General features: G+C 50.1%; 6 protein-coding genes across 10 annotated transcripts; 2 read left to right on the top strand and 4 right to left on the bottom strand.

Annotated features, from left to right (window-relative positions):
* Positions 1-420: 420 nt before the first annotated feature.
* FVEG_07340 (hypothetical protein) lies at positions 421-2353 on the top strand. 3 transcript variants are annotated; one of them, XM_018895952.1, is made up of 3 exons: positions 421-636; positions 717-820; positions 869-2353. In XM_018895952.1, exons 1-3 carry the CDS (start codon positions 569-571, stop codon positions 940-942), a joined length of 246 nt encoding a protein of 81 aa, XP_018753319.1. In that variant the 5' UTR covers positions 421-568; the 3' UTR covers positions 943-2353. The 3 variants fall into 3 exon arrangements, with proteins under 3 accessions (XP_018753319.1, XP_018753318.1, XP_018753320.1); XM_018895951.1 differs by having other exon boundaries at positions 717-2353; XM_018895953.1 differs by having other exon boundaries at positions 421-820.
* Positions 2354-6994: 4641 nt separating this feature from the next.
* Positions 6995-8440, bottom strand: FVEG_07341 (hypothetical protein; the record flags this gene model as incomplete). The annotated part of the gene is made up of 3 exons (XM_018895954.1): positions 6995-7563; positions 7629-7691; positions 7747-8440. The coding sequence occupies 3 exons, from the start codon at positions 8438-8440 to the stop codon at positions 6995-6997; spliced, it is 1326 nt and encodes a 441-aa protein (XP_018753321.1).
* Positions 8441-8941: 501 nt separating this feature from the next.
* Positions 8942-10468, bottom strand: FVEG_16076 (hypothetical protein; the record flags this gene model as incomplete). Its single annotated transcript, XM_018905316.1, has 3 exons — positions 8942-9779; positions 9831-10194; positions 10249-10468. The coding sequence occupies 3 exons, from the start codon at positions 10466-10468 to the stop codon at positions 8942-8944; spliced, it is 1422 nt and encodes a 473-aa protein (XP_018753322.1).
* A 364-nt stretch (positions 10469-10832) lies between these two features.
* On the bottom strand, positions 10833-11705 carry FVEG_07342 (NADH dehydrogenase (ubiquinone) Fe-S protein 5). The gene is made up of 3 exons (XM_018895955.1): positions 11538-11705; positions 11322-11461; positions 10833-11250 (listed from the first exon to the last, which is right to left on the bottom strand). Exons 1-3 carry the CDS (start codon positions 11563-11565, stop codon positions 11104-11106), a joined length of 315 nt encoding a protein of 104 aa, XP_018753323.1. The 5' UTR covers positions 11566-11705; the 3' UTR covers positions 10833-11103.
* A 208-nt stretch (positions 11706-11913) lies between these two features.
* On the top strand, positions 11914-15608 carry FVEG_07343 (hypothetical protein). Its single transcript, XM_018895956.1, has 3 exons — positions 11914-13561; positions 13614-13773; positions 13825-15608. Exons 1-3 carry the CDS (start codon positions 12043-12045, stop codon positions 14909-14911), a joined length of 2766 nt encoding a protein of 921 aa, XP_018753324.1. The 5' UTR covers positions 11914-12042; the 3' UTR covers positions 14912-15608.
* FVEG_07344 (hypothetical protein) lies at positions 15087-18547 on the bottom strand. 3 transcript variants are annotated; one of them, XM_018895958.1, is made up of 6 exons: positions 17840-18547; positions 17547-17655; positions 17143-17489; positions 16575-17093; positions 15975-16522; positions 15089-15903 (listed from the first exon to the last, which is right to left on the bottom strand). In XM_018895958.1, the coding sequence occupies exons 1-5, from the start codon at positions 17889-17891 to the stop codon at positions 16497-16499; spliced, it is 1053 nt and encodes a 350-aa protein (XP_018753326.1). In that variant the 5' UTR covers positions 17892-18547; the 3' UTR covers positions 15089-15903; positions 15975-16496. The 3 variants fall into 3 exon arrangements, with proteins under 3 accessions (XP_018753325.1, XP_018753326.1, XP_018753327.1); XM_018895959.1 differs by having other exon boundaries at positions 15090-15915; positions 17840-18246; XM_018895957.1 differs by having other exon boundaries at positions 15087-16522.
* Between the last annotated feature and the right edge of the window lie 76 nt (positions 18548-18623).

Genomic DNA, 18623 nt, shown 5'->3' with positions numbered 1-18623 from the left:
TTTTAAATAGCTAAGAGCTTTTATTTAAGCTTATAAGCTTCTTTTAGTATTATAGCCCTTTTAATATAGGCTTAGAGTATTAAATAGTTTATATTATAAACTACTATAGCTTTATTTATAGAAACTCCTTCTAAAACTATCTAAAAAGCAGTATATATATCTTTTTTAGTAAATTTTATTATTTTAAATTAATTAATATTATTTATAAGTCTATATAATTAAAATTAGTAGAGTTATAAATATTATAAATTAGGTGGTTAGGTTAAAAAGCGGGTGGCCGGTTTCCCTGTATCCGACGTTATACCTTAGTATGCTTACCTAGTACTGTATGTACGTACATGCGGATACACCCTGGCCATGATAGGTTAGTACCTAAGGTAAGTATATATTCCTTTTCTTTTTCCTTCAAGCCAGCCCCATCGGTCATTTGCGACATTCGATCTGGCACTTGGTTCAACGTTAATCTGGTAGTGAGGAAGGATCTGCCTCGAGCCAAACAGGGTACATTACAGACTGACATTTCCTAGGTACTACCTATAGTACCTAGGATACCTCCACTAGGTAAGGTATGCAAGTGAGGGTTGCTCTTCCTGCTCATGCTGCGCGCACAAGCTTCCTGTGCCTGACTCAAACCCAGTAAGTAAAGCAATGATCTGTATCTTTAAGCAAGTCCCATAGGGAATATTTATCCTCCATTAACATACAATGATCGACAGAAACGTCTGCGGTACGGAGTACATATTGTACTTTACATCGCCCTGCCCCTTGTCCCTCCTTCTTGAACCTATAACCATGTCCGCGTACCTCAACCAGTGCCGAGGTTGGTTGACTGACATCTTCTTGGATCTCATTTTAATCTGTGGTACAGGGCAAGGCGAGGCGGAACCATCCACCAACCCAGCATCGGCAGCCACTGATGTTAGCTGCAGGTGCACTATCTAATGTCACCCATGTCGGTCTGTCAGGGCTGTCTTGGGGGGCCTGGGGAGCCGGAGCGTACTAATGGGGGAGGTCGACTGGCAAATGTGGTCTCTGGGGATAACTTCCTCTCCTCTCTTCTTTAGAAGTTGACATTCGGTAGCGCTTGATCTCACCAGCGGAGGCACTCACTCACTCTCAGCCATTCTTTCTAACTATCTGTATTGAGTGAGTGTGTGAGTGTGTGAGTGTGCGTATGTGTGTCCACAGCGCGCAACACGGGAGCCAATCTTGAAGCTGTAGGGACTATACCCATCGCCGTCAACTTGGCGCCGATCCCGCTGGTCGAGCAAGGTTTGCATGGGAAAATTACCGTACTGTACCCCAAGTGGTCGAATCTACAGGGATCCTTGAGCCAATCACCCGGGAAGGACAATTCCCGACGATACGATAACCCATGTCTTTTAATGGCGGGTTTAGGGGGTCGATGGGAGATCGCTCACAATTTCTTTTCTTCTCTTCTCCAACCATAATGACGTGCCGGGCCGGGTATGGCCAGTCCGAATAGCTTCGGGGAGTGTTTCTGAGCTCAACCGTGAAGGGTTCACTTGGTTCTTCTTTCCAGTGCAGAATGACGGGCCAATCAGTCATCTGTCTCAAACACGTACCTCGGCGTTGCACTTATGCAAACTCGCATTTCTTGTGCAGCATCTCGGGCAGTGGAACCAATGTTTCTATTTTCTGCTGATTCCGTGTGGATGGTACGAAATCTCAAGGTCGTTCCGCCCTCATGCATGTAACGCAGCGCAACACAACGCTGGCAACACAACGTAACTATCGCAGGCGCAGTTGAACGTCAACCGGCGTCGTCGTAGGCTCAACGGTCACAGACAAGGGCGAGGGGCTAAAGTAGATTTTAGTTAGTCAAGATGGAGGCGTGCACAACGGGTACATCGTTGTAGTGCACTCTTGTTCCAGAGGATACGAAGAGCCACTGATTGGGTCAGAAGCCAGCTGACGATTCCCAGGTCTTGGAAATAACATGCATGGAAGAACAATAAGGTAGTAGGGGTTCCAGGCGCTGGATGGAATTATTGACCTCTGAGCTCCATCGGCCAACCATGACGAAGAGCACCAATTCCACAGCAATCAAACCGAAAGATTGTTGGCAAGCTGCTCAGCCCAAGCAGATAAACTTATGTTCCAGGGGACCATGACGATTGACTGGGTGGTGGGTGTACAGGGTAGTAGTGTCACCGATGAGGCGGGCTGCCCGTTTAGCTGAGAGTTGGAGTAGGGTTCTTGGTGGGCAGCCGATGACATTCGTGGTGGCTCACATGAAACCTAGACGTAGCGACCCATCAATGACGACTACTTGTACATACATACATACGAACTGCAAGAGGAGTGAATGCACTGCGAAAGTAAAACTCCAGGCTCCATTTCAAAGTGAATCGGCTGCGATCGAAAAGTCTAACTCACTCGGCCGTTGGGAATAAGATCTATGCTGCACAGGGAAATTCGAGATACACATACATAAATGCATGCATACAGACAGACAGACCGACACGGATTCCATGTACAGCGACAGAAAGGCAAGCAAGGTTCGGTCTTTATTTCACACCTGTCGTGAAGCAATTGATGATCTGCGAGCGGACATTTTGTCTGACTCCTCAATACTGTTACATATGCACCGCCTGTACGGTTGCTTGTTACATCACCGACTTCAGCCTTGACGGTCAGTCGGTCAAGTCAAGTCAATGTCAATCCTGGACAGTTTTGAAATTGCATGCCTTAGCAATATGTAGTTTTTCAAAATCTCCTTTTCCGTTATTAGAAGCTCAGTTCAATTCAGATCGATTGCGATCATCAGCTAAGAGGTGTCCAATTTGGCCCCAATTTTACTTATACATACAGACAGCATCACACTGAGTCGACCATACACCCCCCTTCTCGCCCTCTCACCCTCTCGCCCTCCACTCTGCTCGTACAAAAACTTCCAGAGATCGAGTTGAAGAAACCGAGCTACCGTATGCTGTATGTTCATGACGGCTGAGACATAGACAGGCAATTGGATGGATCTTGTACAAACGGCAGCTGGGGTTTATACATACCTGAGCTTACAGGGGCAGGGGGGGAGATGGCAGACTCAACGGTTTGTTTCCAATTCACGATTACTGATCGCCAGGGGCCTTCCTGATACTGAGTGTCACGTCACGATGGCTCTGTGTTTCTGTCTTTGTGTTTCTGTGTTCAGTCGGGAGCTTGGGCCATGTCCCGAAAATCTTCGGGCGCCCGTTGCGTTTCGGCCTTTGGGCTTGTCGCTGTCTGATTTGATTGGATCGTCTGATGTGCCAAATGGACCATCACATCATGCCCTGCTCCCCGTTGAGAATGATCTTCCTTGGTTTCTGTAACCCTTGTCCTCAGAGTCAGACCCTTCTGACCCTGTCAAGCTGATGCTTCCCTGGTGCTTCCACCGTTCTGGCGGCGCCTGTCATGGAGACATGCACGCATTGACACACACACACACACACGGATGGAGACCGTTGTTGATCAGATCCATTGTTTGTCCAGCTGCTGTGAATGCCATGCCAAAACAACTACGTACATAACTGTCTTGTTTACTGACGGGGCTGGCTAGCCCAATAGCACTATTGTTTAATTCGGCTCACCATTCACGCGACTCAGACAATCATATCCAGTCATTGACTATTCGCTTACAATCAAACTGGCCTTTCTGTCTCTGCTTTGAGCCTTGACCATGACGGTTGAAACTATTTGCGGTCTGTCGATACTTGGGTGACTGTTTGCGGCTTAGATCGTGCCGCTACTTGTCAACATCGAGTCAGCCACAGACGGACGGGTTTTTTCCACGCTGGTGCGGATGGGGATGATCCATGCCAATGTCTCGGATTTGGGCATGGATCGTTAACCCAGCTTAGAGGTCCACTACCGACCGCTCCCGTTCACCGTTGGCTAAATTCACACCCCCTCCACCCTCTCTCTGCTCTGTCTCTCTTCCTTAGCGCATAAAGGCTGGTCCCCCTGGCCCTGGCAGCTTGGCACTGCTCAGGCCTGAACGCTTCTTGAGTCGTCGTCCATTTGTCTGGCTGACACCCCCCTAGTCTATTGGGTTCAGTCGTTGGTGCTGGTGCTTCTGTGTCCCAAGGGCCGTTATGATGGATAGTTTCAACCCGGATCGTGGGAAGGTTTCATTGCACCTCATCTTATCTCCATTGCCCCACGAAAAAGAAACCACTGCGGATGTATCGTGTATGTATGTATGCATGCGTATACATACTGGGCATCAGTTGGGGAGACTGCCCGCCTTCTGGTCCGAGGTCGCGTCCACTGCATTTGTGCTGGCCGTCGTGAAAGTTCCTGGTCCTCTTAGTGCGTCACGACAACGTGGAGGTTGTCCTTGATGTCTTTGCTGGCTTCAAATGGTGAGATGAAGTGTTTACTGATTGATGATGCCATCGACTTCTGCCACTCGGTCAGATAGATCTCGGCGTCTTGGTAAAAATAACACATCGAGTGTGTACGTGTCAGGTAATGCACATCAGCTTGAGCATTACGCTGACTCTCCGACGACCGTGCTGTAAGCATGAATGAGAAAATCATTACCGAATTGTGGTTTCATTCCTGTGTTCTGCGTTTCTTCTGAAAACAACGCAGAAAACTCTCCTGGAGGATGTGATGTAATCCATCCACTCCACCAGCCGCATATCTTCATCCATACTTTGGTCGGAGATTTCGCCAGCTGCAGAGGATGGAATCCTAGCAACAGCTCCCTCGGTATGGATATGCAGCCTGTCGCTACGTAAAACTTTGTCCCCCCAGGGCACCGCATTGAACTGGATGCATCGTGCAACCAACGAGGCAAATACCGGCTAGCACAATGTCAAATCTTTGCAAGGCCTACGAACGGACCAAATGCGTCCACGAGGCCTCGCGACAGAGGCATTCCACCGGGAGACAATTCCCCCTGCCTAGTCGTATTTTTGGTGGCATTGTTGGTCGCCGTATTACTTGTACTGCAGAACCGGCCCTCTGTACCGGGTATTCTGTAGAGACGGGAGCTCTAGCTTAGTACCTTACCTACAAGTGAGCAAACAGTCCTAAGGTATCACGGGCCAAGAGGCCCAGTCCTGCGGATTCACGCGCATTGGAAGCAGGAAAGGAGAAGAGACAACTAAAACACCAACTACTAGGTAGACTAGGAAATGCGCAAGCATCAAACAAACCCACAAACCTACACATCCTGCTCGACAGTTGAAGAAATGACTTCTCGTCTCCGATCCCCCTAACCAAGAACAGACGGGGGTGCGTGAATTGGATGGCATGAGAACGGAGACAATATGGAGACAGAGAAAAAAAAAGGAATCGAGAGGGGAGGGAAGGGAAGGGACGGACGGGAGGGAGGGAAGCTCAACGAACGCGGATGTTTATGGCCTCCGTCTAACTTAAGGTACCTTAACCAACAACAGGTCTAGCTACTGTACATACGTACAAGCAAGACCCAGGGATCTGGATTCAGCAGTCTCGCTTATCGCCGCGCCGCCGTTCGGGGGAGATCGAGCAGGCACTCACTATACTAAGGTAAGGAAGGTAAGCTAAATGTACCTTAGGTAGGGTGCTCGATCCGCCACCAACAGCGCCAACGCGATCTAACTGGCGCTAGTTAGTCATCCGCTATCTTCACCTCAGGCACCCCTACAGCTCTCTCTCGTCTGCTCTGGGCTGTTTGAGTTGGCCGCATACGGATCGCCTCACTCACGACTAACAGCTTGGGAAAACCTTATTTCTCCTTCATCGCCCAATGTCCAATGGCTTGGCCGACGATCGAGCTATGTATGGTGAAGCCATCACCATCGTCTCTGACGTATCTGTTCCGTACCCTCACTGCAATAAAAACACATTTGTCGATTTACAGTACAGACATGCATTTGCTCCAATTGGTACTCACAACATTTCAGGACACTGCCCTGGTACCAACCAGCGACAGAACACTCCCTCTAACACATAGTATGTATAGCGAGCGTGTGCTTCAATCGGCCGAGGCTCCTTCAATCAAGCGAAACCAATGAAAAAACACCAACAAAGACGTTGCACGATTCAGGCACGACTCATCTCTCCGCTCTTGACCTCAGGCACAGCTCTAGACTTTGCTAGACCATCGTTTGAATAACGGCATGCCCTGGTCTAGTCGCATGCCATGCTGTCGCTGAGGAGACAGACGACAGACTGCTTCGTCTGCCTTACCCGTCCCGTTGATGGTTCCTTGATTTAGCGACAGTCACATTCCTTACGCTGTCGATGAAGCATGGCTCGACTCAGCAGGCGCTGTATTGGCATTCCTGTCGCGAGCGCCACTCCTCTAACCTTAATTCGTCAAATTCACTGAGTCTTGAACTCGATATAAGGTTCGGCACCGGCGTCTTTGCCTTGACTTGACAGGCTGTTCCGGGCTTGCCTAGTCTTCTCCAGGTTTTACCACAACTTCTCGTTTGTTTGCTCGTTGCCTTTGTCTTCTAGGGCTAGATCCCGTGTCGCCCGTCGTGCCCGTCAAGCCCGCCAAGCCCGCCTCACATCTGTCGTCACATACTATGCTTCTTCCGTCGAGTCTTGAGCCTCGTCGATGCGACGCCTCTCGGTCATCCGAACATCCTTCCCCTCCGGGCCTATCGCTTGGCATCATTCGTCACGCCGAGTTGAGCAGAGTTATTTACCTTCGCCCTGTGGGACCTCTCATCGTGTGATATTTCCAACACCCCCGTGCTGTTCGTCTTGCAACAAACTCCATCCGACCCTCCCCTCGTATAAACTTTCGCCGTTGATATGATGGAAAACTCTAATTGCCCTATGTCCACATGCTAGACATGCTACTGACAAAAGAACCTTTTCAGGAGTCAGTCAATCACCTCCATGCGCGATGTGAGAAACGGCACTGAGGTCTGACGGCTCGCTTATCTTCTGAAGCGGCTAGAGTCGTAGGTCTGACGCTCCGGGGTTGTCGTCAATGTCCGATCGTCGCTGCTCTATCATCCGTATCCACTCGGCCGATCTCGACCTACGGTTTATCTTCACAGAAACGACCAGTCTCTCTACTAGTTGTTTGTGCCTGACTCTTCTGGATATGTTGACCCAGAGCAATTCCAGACCCTATGGGCCCTCCCAATCGTACATCTGTTATATCATCTCCAGGAACAAACGAGAATTGACGATGATGCCGAGAGTTATTTTGGTGGCTTCTTAGATCGCATCGGAGCTCAGTAACCGTATCCTGGCTTGACTGGTTTTGTGTGGGAGATGTGGATGTACAGGTTGTCCGGCTAACAATGCCAACCTCCTTCATTAATGTTGACTCTTCGGTAGAATCGCGCTCCCTCCTGGCACTACCTTTGTGTGGCGACATGTCTGATGTGCCTCGTCCATCTGGACCAATCGAGAGCATAGAAGTATTTCGTGGATGCAGTTCTTCTCGGCCTTGCTCAGGCCGTGTCTTTCCATCACTGTCTGCACGTGTTTCAAGTCGGCGAGCGCCGGTTGTTCCTTTCTTCTTGTTGAGGCGATCCTGGACCCGGAACCCTCTGCTCAACCTGATCTCGTTGCTGGCGTCCATGGTTCGTGTTCGAGATACTGTTCATAAGATGTTAGGATATGGTGGATATTTAACAAGTCTGAAAATGAGCATGAACACTCACACACTGTATCTTGTCGTGTTAGTAATGTGGGATTACGTTCGTTCTTGGCAGTGACTTCAAGGGCTGTTTTACGTCAAATGTCAGTGTAGTCGAGTGCTGCACGGTTGGACATACTTACCTCCATTCGAGGTGTCCTCGTCGTACACGTCACTGCCGATGGCACTTTGCCCTCCTGTGGTAACTCCAGCTCTTCCCCTGAGGAGACTACCGGCCCTGGCGAGTGCCACAGCTTCCATGCCTTGCTCAGACGTTCGATGAATAAACATCTCCAGGCGTTTAACCTCAGCTTTGTACCGTGCATCCTGGACCATCCAGTGTTCTTCTATGGAGCTGTGTCGACTTGCCTCGCCCTTGAGTGCCATTTTTGCTTCTGCAAGCTCTCTTTCGAGCTTGGCAATCTTTCTGTGTCGAGCACCATACGCTTCGCAAAGGAGCAGGATGTGTGAGCGATACTCTGCGGAAAGTGCTTCGCTTGCCTGGTTGGACATTACTGCAACTTGTAATGTTTCTGCCACTTGGTCAATGGAAGGGCTGTGCCAGATCTGCTGGCCTGCATTGATGAACAACTTGTCTATTTCGTCCAAACTGTATTCCGCCTCAGCCGCCGCGGCAGCCGCCTGGTTTGGCTGAGATACTTCTTGCCAGCTAGGGAGCCGCGCCATGCTCTTCTTCACGCGATGGCCATGGATTTCTTTGCTTTCGGGAGGATCTTTGTACAAGTCTTGTAGGGCTGCTTCGGAGCGACGGTACTTCAGATCGTGCTGTCGAGCTCTGTTACCCCCAAGAAATCGTAGCCAGCTTTGGTCCGCCATGATGCGTTGCATTTTTTTCTTTTTTCTTTTTTTGGTGTTTGTCTGCTAGGTATGAAGTGTCGATGAGGATACCGGAATATTTACTCTGCCCGGCTGCCTGATACTGATCACAAGGCTGGCAAGCAGGACCTAAGGCTACTACTGACGGTCACTGCCACTGCCACTGCCGGTGGCAGTCATTTTACCTCGAGATCAACGAGCTCGGTACGCGGGCATGCAGGAACGTACGTCACCGCTGTTATTCACTGTCCCTCACCATTCCTTGGTACCCAAGGTAGGTACCTATGTTGTTGGGTGCGGTGAGCGCAAAATTTATACCTTGTATCGTATCTGGGTGCTCAGTCGTGTTGGCATACCTGAAGTAAAATAACTAAAATGATTGGGTCTCCATACACTTCCTTCGCAAGTCCATCATTATCACACATTCATTGAGCAATCCTCTGTGAGGCTGGAATCAAACAACTCTGGGTTACAAACTCTGCCCCGTTGCCATTTGTGCAGTCAAACCTCCCCCTTGATCCACTCGCTCTCGCTCAGCCTCCAACAAGTCCTGAATGAGTGTTCTGCTTCCGCTACAATCGATTTCATTTCCGATGTTTTCTCAGGCTCATCTGTTTCTAGGTGGCCCATCTTCCCTGTCGGTGTTAATAACGCACGGAGTTGTCCCGGACCAGGTTGTTCTGAGTAGTTCACAAGTGATTCGAGGATGGTCGAGCTGGTGTCTCTCTTGAGGGCTGGCTGAAGCGGCATTATACCGCAATCGTTCAATTCGAGAACTCTCGCTTTGACACTGCGAGAAGAATCGGATCTACCTGGAAAGCTGGTAGTACTGGCTATGCTGGTATCAGTGTGCTCTATTTCCTCTGGGATATCAGATAGAGAAGTGTATTCATGCGCCTCCACCTGTTTTTCAATGTCTCTGTGGTCTACAGGCTTCCTGGTTGGAACCTCGGGCAGAGGACGAGCTGAGACTTTTGATGGTACAATCATAGGGGCTGCTTCGGTCAACCGCCTGGGACGTGTTGACGAATGGGGCTCCCCCTGGACCGACAGAGCATCATCCAACGCTGAACTACTTGGACTCTCTGTGCAAATATCACCAATACAACGGGGTTTTATCGAACGAAACCCTTCACTCGCGTGCTCAGCCATGTCCTCTTCCATGTCGACTGAACTGTCGTCCGACTCGGGATCCGGTGCGAGGCTCAGTTGACGCAGGTTTAGTAACGATCTATAGAGAAACCGGAAAGAGACGAAAGGTGACTTTTTTGAGTCCATTAGAATCCAATCGTAGAAACCGGCTTCATCTGGTGAATCGAGAAGACCACCAGAGGGCGACCTGCAACTTATTAGCCAACCATCACTGAACATCTACGCAAGGCACACCAACCCAATACCGTATGACTCCTGACCGCGGTGGCTTTCTAGTATGGGAAACCTTCGAATTCGGCCCTTGGCCCGAAAGACTTGAACCTCTAGCAAGCCGCCATCTTCTGCAACTGATTGATGCGCGTGTGGCAGAAAGGAGAAGCAACGTGCCTCGATCCCGTCCCTGATGCGCAACACCCCATCTTCCTTGTATTTCCAGCGCTCGCTTGGCTCACAGAGGGAGCGTGTGATGGAACCTGAAGCTCCGTCGAGAACCCTCACGCCACAGTTTGTGACATTTCTGCCATTCATGAAAATTTTGAAATACAAGTAGCGTGGCAGTTGTGACGTTTCGCTGAGTGCATAGTGGATTCCGAATCGCGATCCTAAACCCAGTCAGACAGGGCTCCTTGGAGGCTTTGGCTCGAACAAAGACAAACCTGGGTCTGAGGGGATGTAGACAGAAATCCGAGGACTGATCTTCCGAAGTTGGCGTGGTAATGAACCAAGTCGGCTCGAGGCCGCAAGACTTAAGCAAGACAGTTGATCAGCAGACGGCAGAACACCCTGAGAGGAGGAATTCGAGAGAGGAAACTCGGGGAGCTTGGCCAGTTCGGACTTAGTAACGATCGCAACTTCAATTCCCTCAAGAGAAGGCATGTTGCACAAGCTCTAGCAGATACCCAGCAATCTGAGAAGGCCATTTACTGGCGAAGATGAAGGAAAGGCGTCTTTGAGGGTTGGCCTGCCACAACCTAAGTAACATATACGTTCACTGAGAGTAAGGAGATCCGGGCTGCTTGGTGATTATGGATGGGAGGGGGAACTGGCGGCCAGCTGTTGTCGGCTGGCAAATATGACCAGTTACCTAGGTAGGTAGGTAGGTAGGCACCTTTCCCTCTCTGGGGCTTGTGCCTTGCTTGGTTCCTGCTGCTCTTAGACTTGGACATGTTACAATGAACCAATTTCAATCAGGCGCGCCCTTGGCCCGAGTTATATCACATGGCTGCATATGTCAACAAGATTCTGAGCACAATGCTAACCTGCTTGGCGGTATTGCTGTAGAATTTTCCCAAAAATGTATTACTAAATAGTTGTTTCATATCGAAGGAACTGGCAGTCCGAGCGTTGATGGCTTGTCATAAGTTCCAGCTGGTTTGGGCGTTGTCACAATGGGCAGCTTGAGCGAAACCAAAGTTTATTCCTTCACATGTAGCTGAGCGATACAGGTAATTCGGCTAGCATAAATAGCATTCGAGTATCATTCATTGAGTATCTCCAGATCCATCCGTCGTCTAGCTTTGTCCCAGCACCTTCTTCGTGTCTTCGTCCTTGTCGATGAGTCCTAGACTCCTTATTTGTTTAACGCTGGGCGCATCATCGCGCGCTGTGGCGGATTCGCTTCGGGCGTAGGCGGCTTGCATGGCGAGAGCTCGAGCATGCTGTCGATTGCTGTTAATTCAACTGTCCTACCATGCCGAAAGCAACGCCGAATCTGCATGCTTCAACCTACCTCCTTCTTGTGGTGGAGGCACTCATAGTAATCTTCGAGAACCAGACCACACTTCTTCTTGCCAGAGTCATCAGCGGCAGTGGTGTTGACCACATAGCATCCCATAACCTCTTGCCAGAAGGGAAAGCAGCGGCCAACGCCTAGAGTCCAGGTAGATGTCGTCAGTCCAAGGAATGTTTGACTGGTTGAGCGTGGAAGCTCCATTGATAGACTTACCGCCGTTCATGCCGTATCCCGACGCCATCTTGAGCCAATTGAGTATGTGTCGGGCTTTGCGCGGGTCGGGCAGTATCTGATCGTTGAATCGCGGTTCGTTTGACGTTGTAATCGTGAAGTGCCTCCGGCTCTTGAATTCACCCGTACCTTGGCCGAGTAGCAAATGGGTGCCCGTGGATTGGATGGTGAAGTGGATCCTATCGGCTCACTGAAAATAGGTACCTTGACGCTTGAACCGCCACAGATGATCATGCGTGTGTCCTGTAGTGTGGCGTAATGTGTGTGGCTGTAGCTACCCAAACCAAGGCACACCTTAACTTGGTCCACTCTGTTCAGTACCAGAACAGAGTGGAGGTGCTAATAACTTGAAGGTAACCAACCAACCTGCCACTTTGTTAGTTGAAGCTCTCCTTTTCCAATACCAAATTGAAACTATTTCTAAAAGTTTCACCAACATTTATGCTCTCTTTGAATCTATTATCCGACTGGGAATACTATCATCATCATGGCGGCTCATGTCACGCTGGGTCCTGCGAAGCTGGTGCTCTTGGCTGTACACTTCGCAACCATCGCCGACATCGATAGCTTGACCTATCTCATTGGCCAGCATGCCGTAATACTACGGTCAGAGCTGGTACTCCGAATCATTCTCACATATCTTCCCGAAACCCTCAGTCCGGCAGTGTATGTACCTCTCATACAAGCTATTGCCAGTGACGAATCGCCGTCACAGACAAATCCAGACTATCAGCTCGACACTTCTTCTGTTCAAAGTATAACAGAAGATCAGGCTTCAAGAAAAGTCAAGAAACTTCATCTTCTCTCTCTAAAAAATACTGATGTGCCTCTCACTCTCGCTCACGAGGCTGATCCACTCACCTCTTTCTTACTTTTGAGGGCTTACAGAATGGACGAAGAAGCAGGCATGCTACCACAAGTCCCCAACCTGGTGTCCCCATTCCTGCAGCATTCGCGTGAGCTTCACACGTGGATGATCTCAACGGTTCTCCCTCTGGTCAGACGAAACTATGAGTATTATCCACAAAGACCCATACGGTACCCGCTGCTTGAGTTCCAGAATCTACCTGACAGAATAGCCATCGATTATCTCCTGGCTGAGACAGGTGCTGTCGATGACGAGTTTGGCCTAGCTGGCCGTGATCTGCGTGGGCTTGTCGGGCCTTGGCTACATAACGAATCGAGGTGGAAACGAGAGGCCTTTGACCAAGATGTATCACACGACACGGATACAGCGCCTGAATTATCGTGTCCTGGTTGGGAGCAGGCTCTCGAATGGCTCGCCTCTAAAGCGGCAACATCCTGGCCAGTCGCTCTCAAAGCCATTGAATCCTGGGATGGGCCATCGGATATAGACCTGGGAAACGATGCCGGCTCGTGGCTTCAGGAAAACCAACAGCAGTATCTCGACCGCTCTTACGCCAGGGCCGTCCTAGCTTCTGCATATCTTGTCTCTGATCCCGACTTGGGGGCTTTGGAGGCAGCCTTCAGAATTTACAACAAGATCCGGTCTCTTTTGGATGAAGACTCCGATATAACACTTCAAACCGCAGTAGAAAATCTTGCCCCTGTTCCGCCTTTTGATATAGATGCATTTGGTGGAGCCAAAGCTGCGACATACCTACGTAACGACCTACTACAAGGCTCAAATCCTCTGACAACACCCAAAGAGGAATCTCTTGATCTTCTCCCTGCTCTCATCCAAAGCGCTTATCTTCTTACCCACTCGGGCGTTCCCTGCACAATTCGTAAAGCTGGAGATCTAGCGTTTATTCAGGATCAGCAGGAACAAAAATCGCAAATTGGCCGTCTTATACGAAATCTTCCGACTCGTGCCTCTGATGACGACGGTTTCTGGATCCGGGCACGAAAAGAGATACTATGGCTGCATGGTTGGGGAAACAGTCTGAAGTCTACCAGAGACGAAACTTTGCTGGGCATATTTGGCAAGGTGACCCTGGAGTTCATCGAGACAGAGCTTTTGAAAGCCATGCTTTCGCGCTCACGTATGTATCATGAGCATGTCTATGTGGCCAAATTACACCTGACACGTCTTAGGATACAACCTAGCAAGAACCCTTTACGATCAAGAAGGGCCAGATGCGCCTCTGTCAGTATCTGCCGTGCTAAACACTGTACAAAACGCAGCTCTCGGGGCATTCGATAATGCTTCGAATCCAAACCGGAATAGAGGGGGATTAAAAAGATGCGATGAAATGTAAGTCAGTTGTTATGTCCTCGGGGCAAACATTGTTGACGACCAAATCAGCCTTAAAGCTTTTCCGAGAACGTTGGGTACAAATCATTCCGTCAGAAAACGCATCGAAGCATTATTGAAGGCTACTCATGCCTTGAGCGACTATCGCCTGGTACTCAAACAAGGCGAACCTTTCAGTCCGGTTGTACTCCGAGTGCACTCTGATCCGATCTCGATCATCGAAAAGGTTCTAGAACAAAATCCCAAAGCATACACACGTTTGCAAGAGTTTGAGGAACTGGGAAACAACATGATCCATGCGAATTTGCCAATTTACGTGAGGCCAGGAAAGCAGCAGCCGATAACAGAGGATCAAGACGCGGTCAAATCATTGGTCACAAAACGAATCGTTGCCATGTGCATCGAAGCTGCTTTGCGCGAAGACGACTTCGAAACTGCATACTCTTACGTGGTAACCCGTCTTGGTGCCGATGAGAATGTGCATAAGTCGCAGCCTGCAGGCATATCTGACGAATGGTCATGGAAGGCAGCACTTGACGCTGGCAAATATGTCCGCACGGAGAGATCCCAGAAGCCAACGCATCTCGGAACGGCAAGTGGAAATCCCGAGATACGCCATCTCGAGCAGCGGATTGAGTGCCTAGCAACTTCTCTACGGTTAGCTCCCCCGCCTCAGCTGCAGGAAGTATTAAAGACCTTCCGTCGTTGCGAAGAGCAATTGGATGCTGCAATTAAGGAGGAGGCTGCTCGAGAAGCTGCCTGGGATACCGCAGGTGACCTTTCGGGTCTCCCTGGCTCGTTCGATACACCAGGCCCAGATAAGGCTTATCCACCCCGCAACATATCTGCCAGCGCGACAGCTCGTCAAGCCGAGGAAGCGCCAATGTCTCTCTTCGATCTTTCTAGAGCCACAGCCAGGGTCGCGTCCAGGAACCTACCTGTGTTGTCAAGCTTGCAGGGTTCTTTTACATCAGATAAGACGAATGCAGAGTCCGAGTCCTCTGAGTCCGAGTTGCACGAGCAGAATAGAACAAGGAAGAGGGATCAGCTAAGAGAGGCTGCGACTGGTACTCTGGTATCTGGCGTGGGGTGGCTGCTTGGAGCAAATCCAAAGCGACCTACAAGTGGCCAGCAGTAATCAGACGTGTGCCTCATTGGAGACCATTTATCAGGGGGTGAGGAAGCAGCCTTGAGATAGCAGGTTGGGTTCTTTGGAAACCTCAGGTCACCAAATGCAGACATTCAACGCAATCGACTAGACATCAAAGTTGTTTACGTTTTCAATGGCCATGCGAAGGATGCAGGTGGGCTGGGTCCTCACTAACAGTTGAGGGAATCATCCCTATTTCGTTTCTCACTTACACATAGAATACGAAGCTATAACTGTCCCAAAAGTGACCAACAGGTCAAAATACCGAGCTGAATAAGCGTGGGGACGTCAGGCGCATCAAGGGAAGAGGGTTAATAACACGAATATTTACAAAATAATAAACTGAAACTAGTTGGGAGAATGCTTCTGTGGCAGCTGTTCATTACAGCCAACTTCTCGATGTTCTTTGAAATGAATACAACGCACAGTCAAATGCATGCATCGCTAGATGGAAGCTCCACGGACGCATGTATGCTCCTTTGTAACCCCTATTGAGTGATGGGAAATTGAAGTAGCATTTCCGCATAGCTACGACTCTTGTTCAAGTCAGCCCTCAAAGGAGCGTTGGCCCAACTCACTGTTTGGACTTTTGGCAGCGAAAACATCGGCGGTTACTCTCGTATATGAATATATCCAGTTTGGGGGATCACCCTACCATTCAGTCAGCAGGATCACAACTTGCAGTCCTTACCAGTACACGGGTCCAGTCCTGTGGTTTTGCAAGAATTAGACTGGGTGTTGGCGACAAGTTTGCTGAGAATCATAATCCCAGGGGTATGTTGGGGGAGCTTGGTGAGCAGACGGTGATTGAGAGGACTTCGTGTACCGAATCGCTGAAAGCCGAGAAACATTCTAAACCCCACGCGTGAGCCTAGCGATAGCGGTTTCATTGATTGCTTGTCAGAGTTGTAGGGGGTGTCAAGTTGTTTTACAGCGATGTGTGATTTGATTGGCGGTGGGTGAAACATTTACAGGCGTCTCTGAGTCAATAACTAAAGTCAGTCAGGACGAGCAGAGCAGAGCAACAGCCACAAGTGGCCGTCTCGCATACCCCATAATAGTATATGTATGTGATACGAGGACAGCACGGGCAGGCAGTTGAGTCGCGAGGCCGCATTCGAAGTTGAGTTTGATAGTCCATGTGATTCACCGATTAGGCCGGAGTCGACATCTGGTTGATGTTGTGCTGGCAATAGCTATCATAAAGTCGTCGAAGACGCGATGGATGACTGATGAAGTGTTTGATTTGCAAAGATCCGGAAGCTGCCAAATGTGGTCCTTCTGTGACCTTGTTGCGAAACCGATGACCAGCAACAAGAAAACTCAAGTGACGCAGGCCGAGTACCCATTTTTGATTCCAATCCCTTAACTGTCGCAATCACACTAAACTCCTGTGTGAGCAGAGCCCGATTCAGTCTGCTGTGGTCCATGAAAGATAAGAAAACAACGAGTAAATAACAGTTGACAGAAGAAAATTGAACAAGCAAAGTTACGGGTTTAGTAGAGGAAAGGAGAATGGACGTGTGATCCCAAAGACTGTTCTTTCAGTCGAGTCGTGGCAAACATCAGGCGTTTACTGAATGTTACGATCGGGAGCACCTGGTAGGGTTAGCGGATAAATAATTGGGAGACAGTCAGTAGTAGGTCAAACCTCCATAGGTATCGCGTGCCTCAGATCGAGAGGCGGATTCGCCATAACCAGCTCCTCCGGCGCTGGCAGCTGGGTCGCGAGTTCGAGCAGCATCTCGGTCGCCTCCGCGTTCGTATCGATCACCACCACGTTCATAGCCAGAACCCCCAGGGCCTCCCCGAGGGCCATAGCGGTCTCGCTCTTCACGACCGCCTCCGCCGCCTCCTCCTCCGTAGCGATCACGGCCGTAGCCCTCGTCACGGTCACGGCGTTCATAGCCTCGATCATAGTCGCGGCCACCATAGCCGCCTCGATCCTCGTAACGACGCTCATCACGATAGCTGCGGTCATAGTCGCGGCCACCACCACCTCCTCCGCCGCTGCTGCCACCATAACCACCTCCACGGTCCTCATAGCGTCGCTCGTAGTTGCGATCGTAGCCACGGTAGCGGTAAGGGTCATCACGGCCGTAACCGCCACCGCCGCCGCCACCACCGTAACCACCACGTCGGCGATCATCGTAACGTCCAGGACGAGGCTCTATGACTGATCAGTACATACTCATCATGTCGCTACTGGGATTCCTTACCTCGCTTGGGTGGGCCAAAGTATTTGCCAGGAGTCGGGGTACGAGGGCGGGCTCGGCGGGCCTTCTCAATGCTCAAAGTGCGACCCTCGATCTGTTCGCCCTGAAGACCCTCTTTAGCAGCTTCGGCTTGTTCAGATGTGACCATCTTGACAAAGCCAAATCCGCGAGACTCTTTGGTGTGCGGGTCACGCATAATTTGGCACTTCTCAACATCGCCATATTTCTCAAACATCTTGGAAACCTCAGCTTCGGAAAGCTTGGGGTGGATACCTGTGACAAAGAGGTTGGACCCAGGGTTGATAGCACCATCATCGTCGTCCCGGGAGGCAGACACGTCCTTCATGTTGCTATTGTGGATATATATGTCAGTATTTGTCGATGAGGTGGGACTCATTGTAACAAACCTGTCACCATGGCCGCCGGGTGAGGCGGAGCGACGGCGGCTACCTTCGTTGTCGTCACGAGGGCGAGGCGAAGCACTGCGGTTGTCGCGCTCATATCGAGGAGCCTCATCTAGAACAGGCTGGTTAGCTACTTGCGGAGCTGAAAATATAGGATAGGAGGATGGGCTGATCGGGTGACGGGAGGGTGATGAGTCGAGAGTGCGGCAGGCGAATTTGATGGAGTGTTGTTCACATCAACAGTGATGAAGAGCATGGAAGCGCGTGCATCAACGCGCTTGGAGCTGACTACGAACCTTCGTACCGGTCGCCATTGGCAGCCTCGTAATCCATCGCGGTGGTAGCCATCTCTATTGCTTTGGTTTTGTCTGGAAAGATAGAAAATAGACAAGGAGGCCAGAAATGGTTTAGGTGCGGTGGCTGACGATGAATAGCTCACGCGCAGGCTGGTTTGGTGAAGAGGCGATGTTGAAGAAGGGAGAAAAAAAAAAGTCGGCGTAAGGGGAAAGGGAAAGCCAAAGGCGCCGCAAGGCAGCAAAGCCGAGAATTAATAAGTGTGATAAAACGAGGATAAAAAGGAGGGCCTGGGAATACGGCAACTATGTTGGCAGCGGTTCTATTGAGAATGCTGTGCAACAACGAGAAAGAACAAAGAAATCTCTAGATTCGTTGGCCAAGTAGAAAGACTTCGGTTGGGCCAAAGGTCAAACGTACGTGATGGTGATGGGCAAACAGCACCAGACGAGACGGCTTGGAAGTGGATGGGTCTGGTGATGGGGACGGATGATGAATCGAGGCGTGCGTTCTTGCCCGTGTTTGGTTGGAAATTGATAGGGACAAGGGCAACGTTGGCGCTGCCCGTCAGCGAGGCAACTAACTACCTAACCTCCACTAGCAGGGGACAGCCTGGACTGTTGCCTGGAAGCGATGATTGCTGAGGCTGAGGTACCTACCTGAACAAAAGTAGGTGCTGGTACGTAGGTGAAAAGCAAGTCGAGTTTAAGGTATCGCCTCAGCTGCAAGCCAGTGTCGTTGTCTAGAGAGGACACTGTCCATTCAAGCGAAGGTTATAGCCCGCAG

This window comes from Fusarium verticillioides, chromosome 8, assembly GCF_000149555.1.
Source record: "Fusarium verticillioides 7600 chromosome 8, whole genome shotgun sequence".
In the NCBI taxonomy this organism is placed as follows: domain Eukaryota; kingdom Fungi; phylum Ascomycota; class Sordariomycetes; order Hypocreales; family Nectriaceae; genus Fusarium; species Fusarium verticillioides.
Note: the sequence above shows the minus strand (reverse complement) of the source record. Positions and strands in the feature narration are given on the sequence as shown.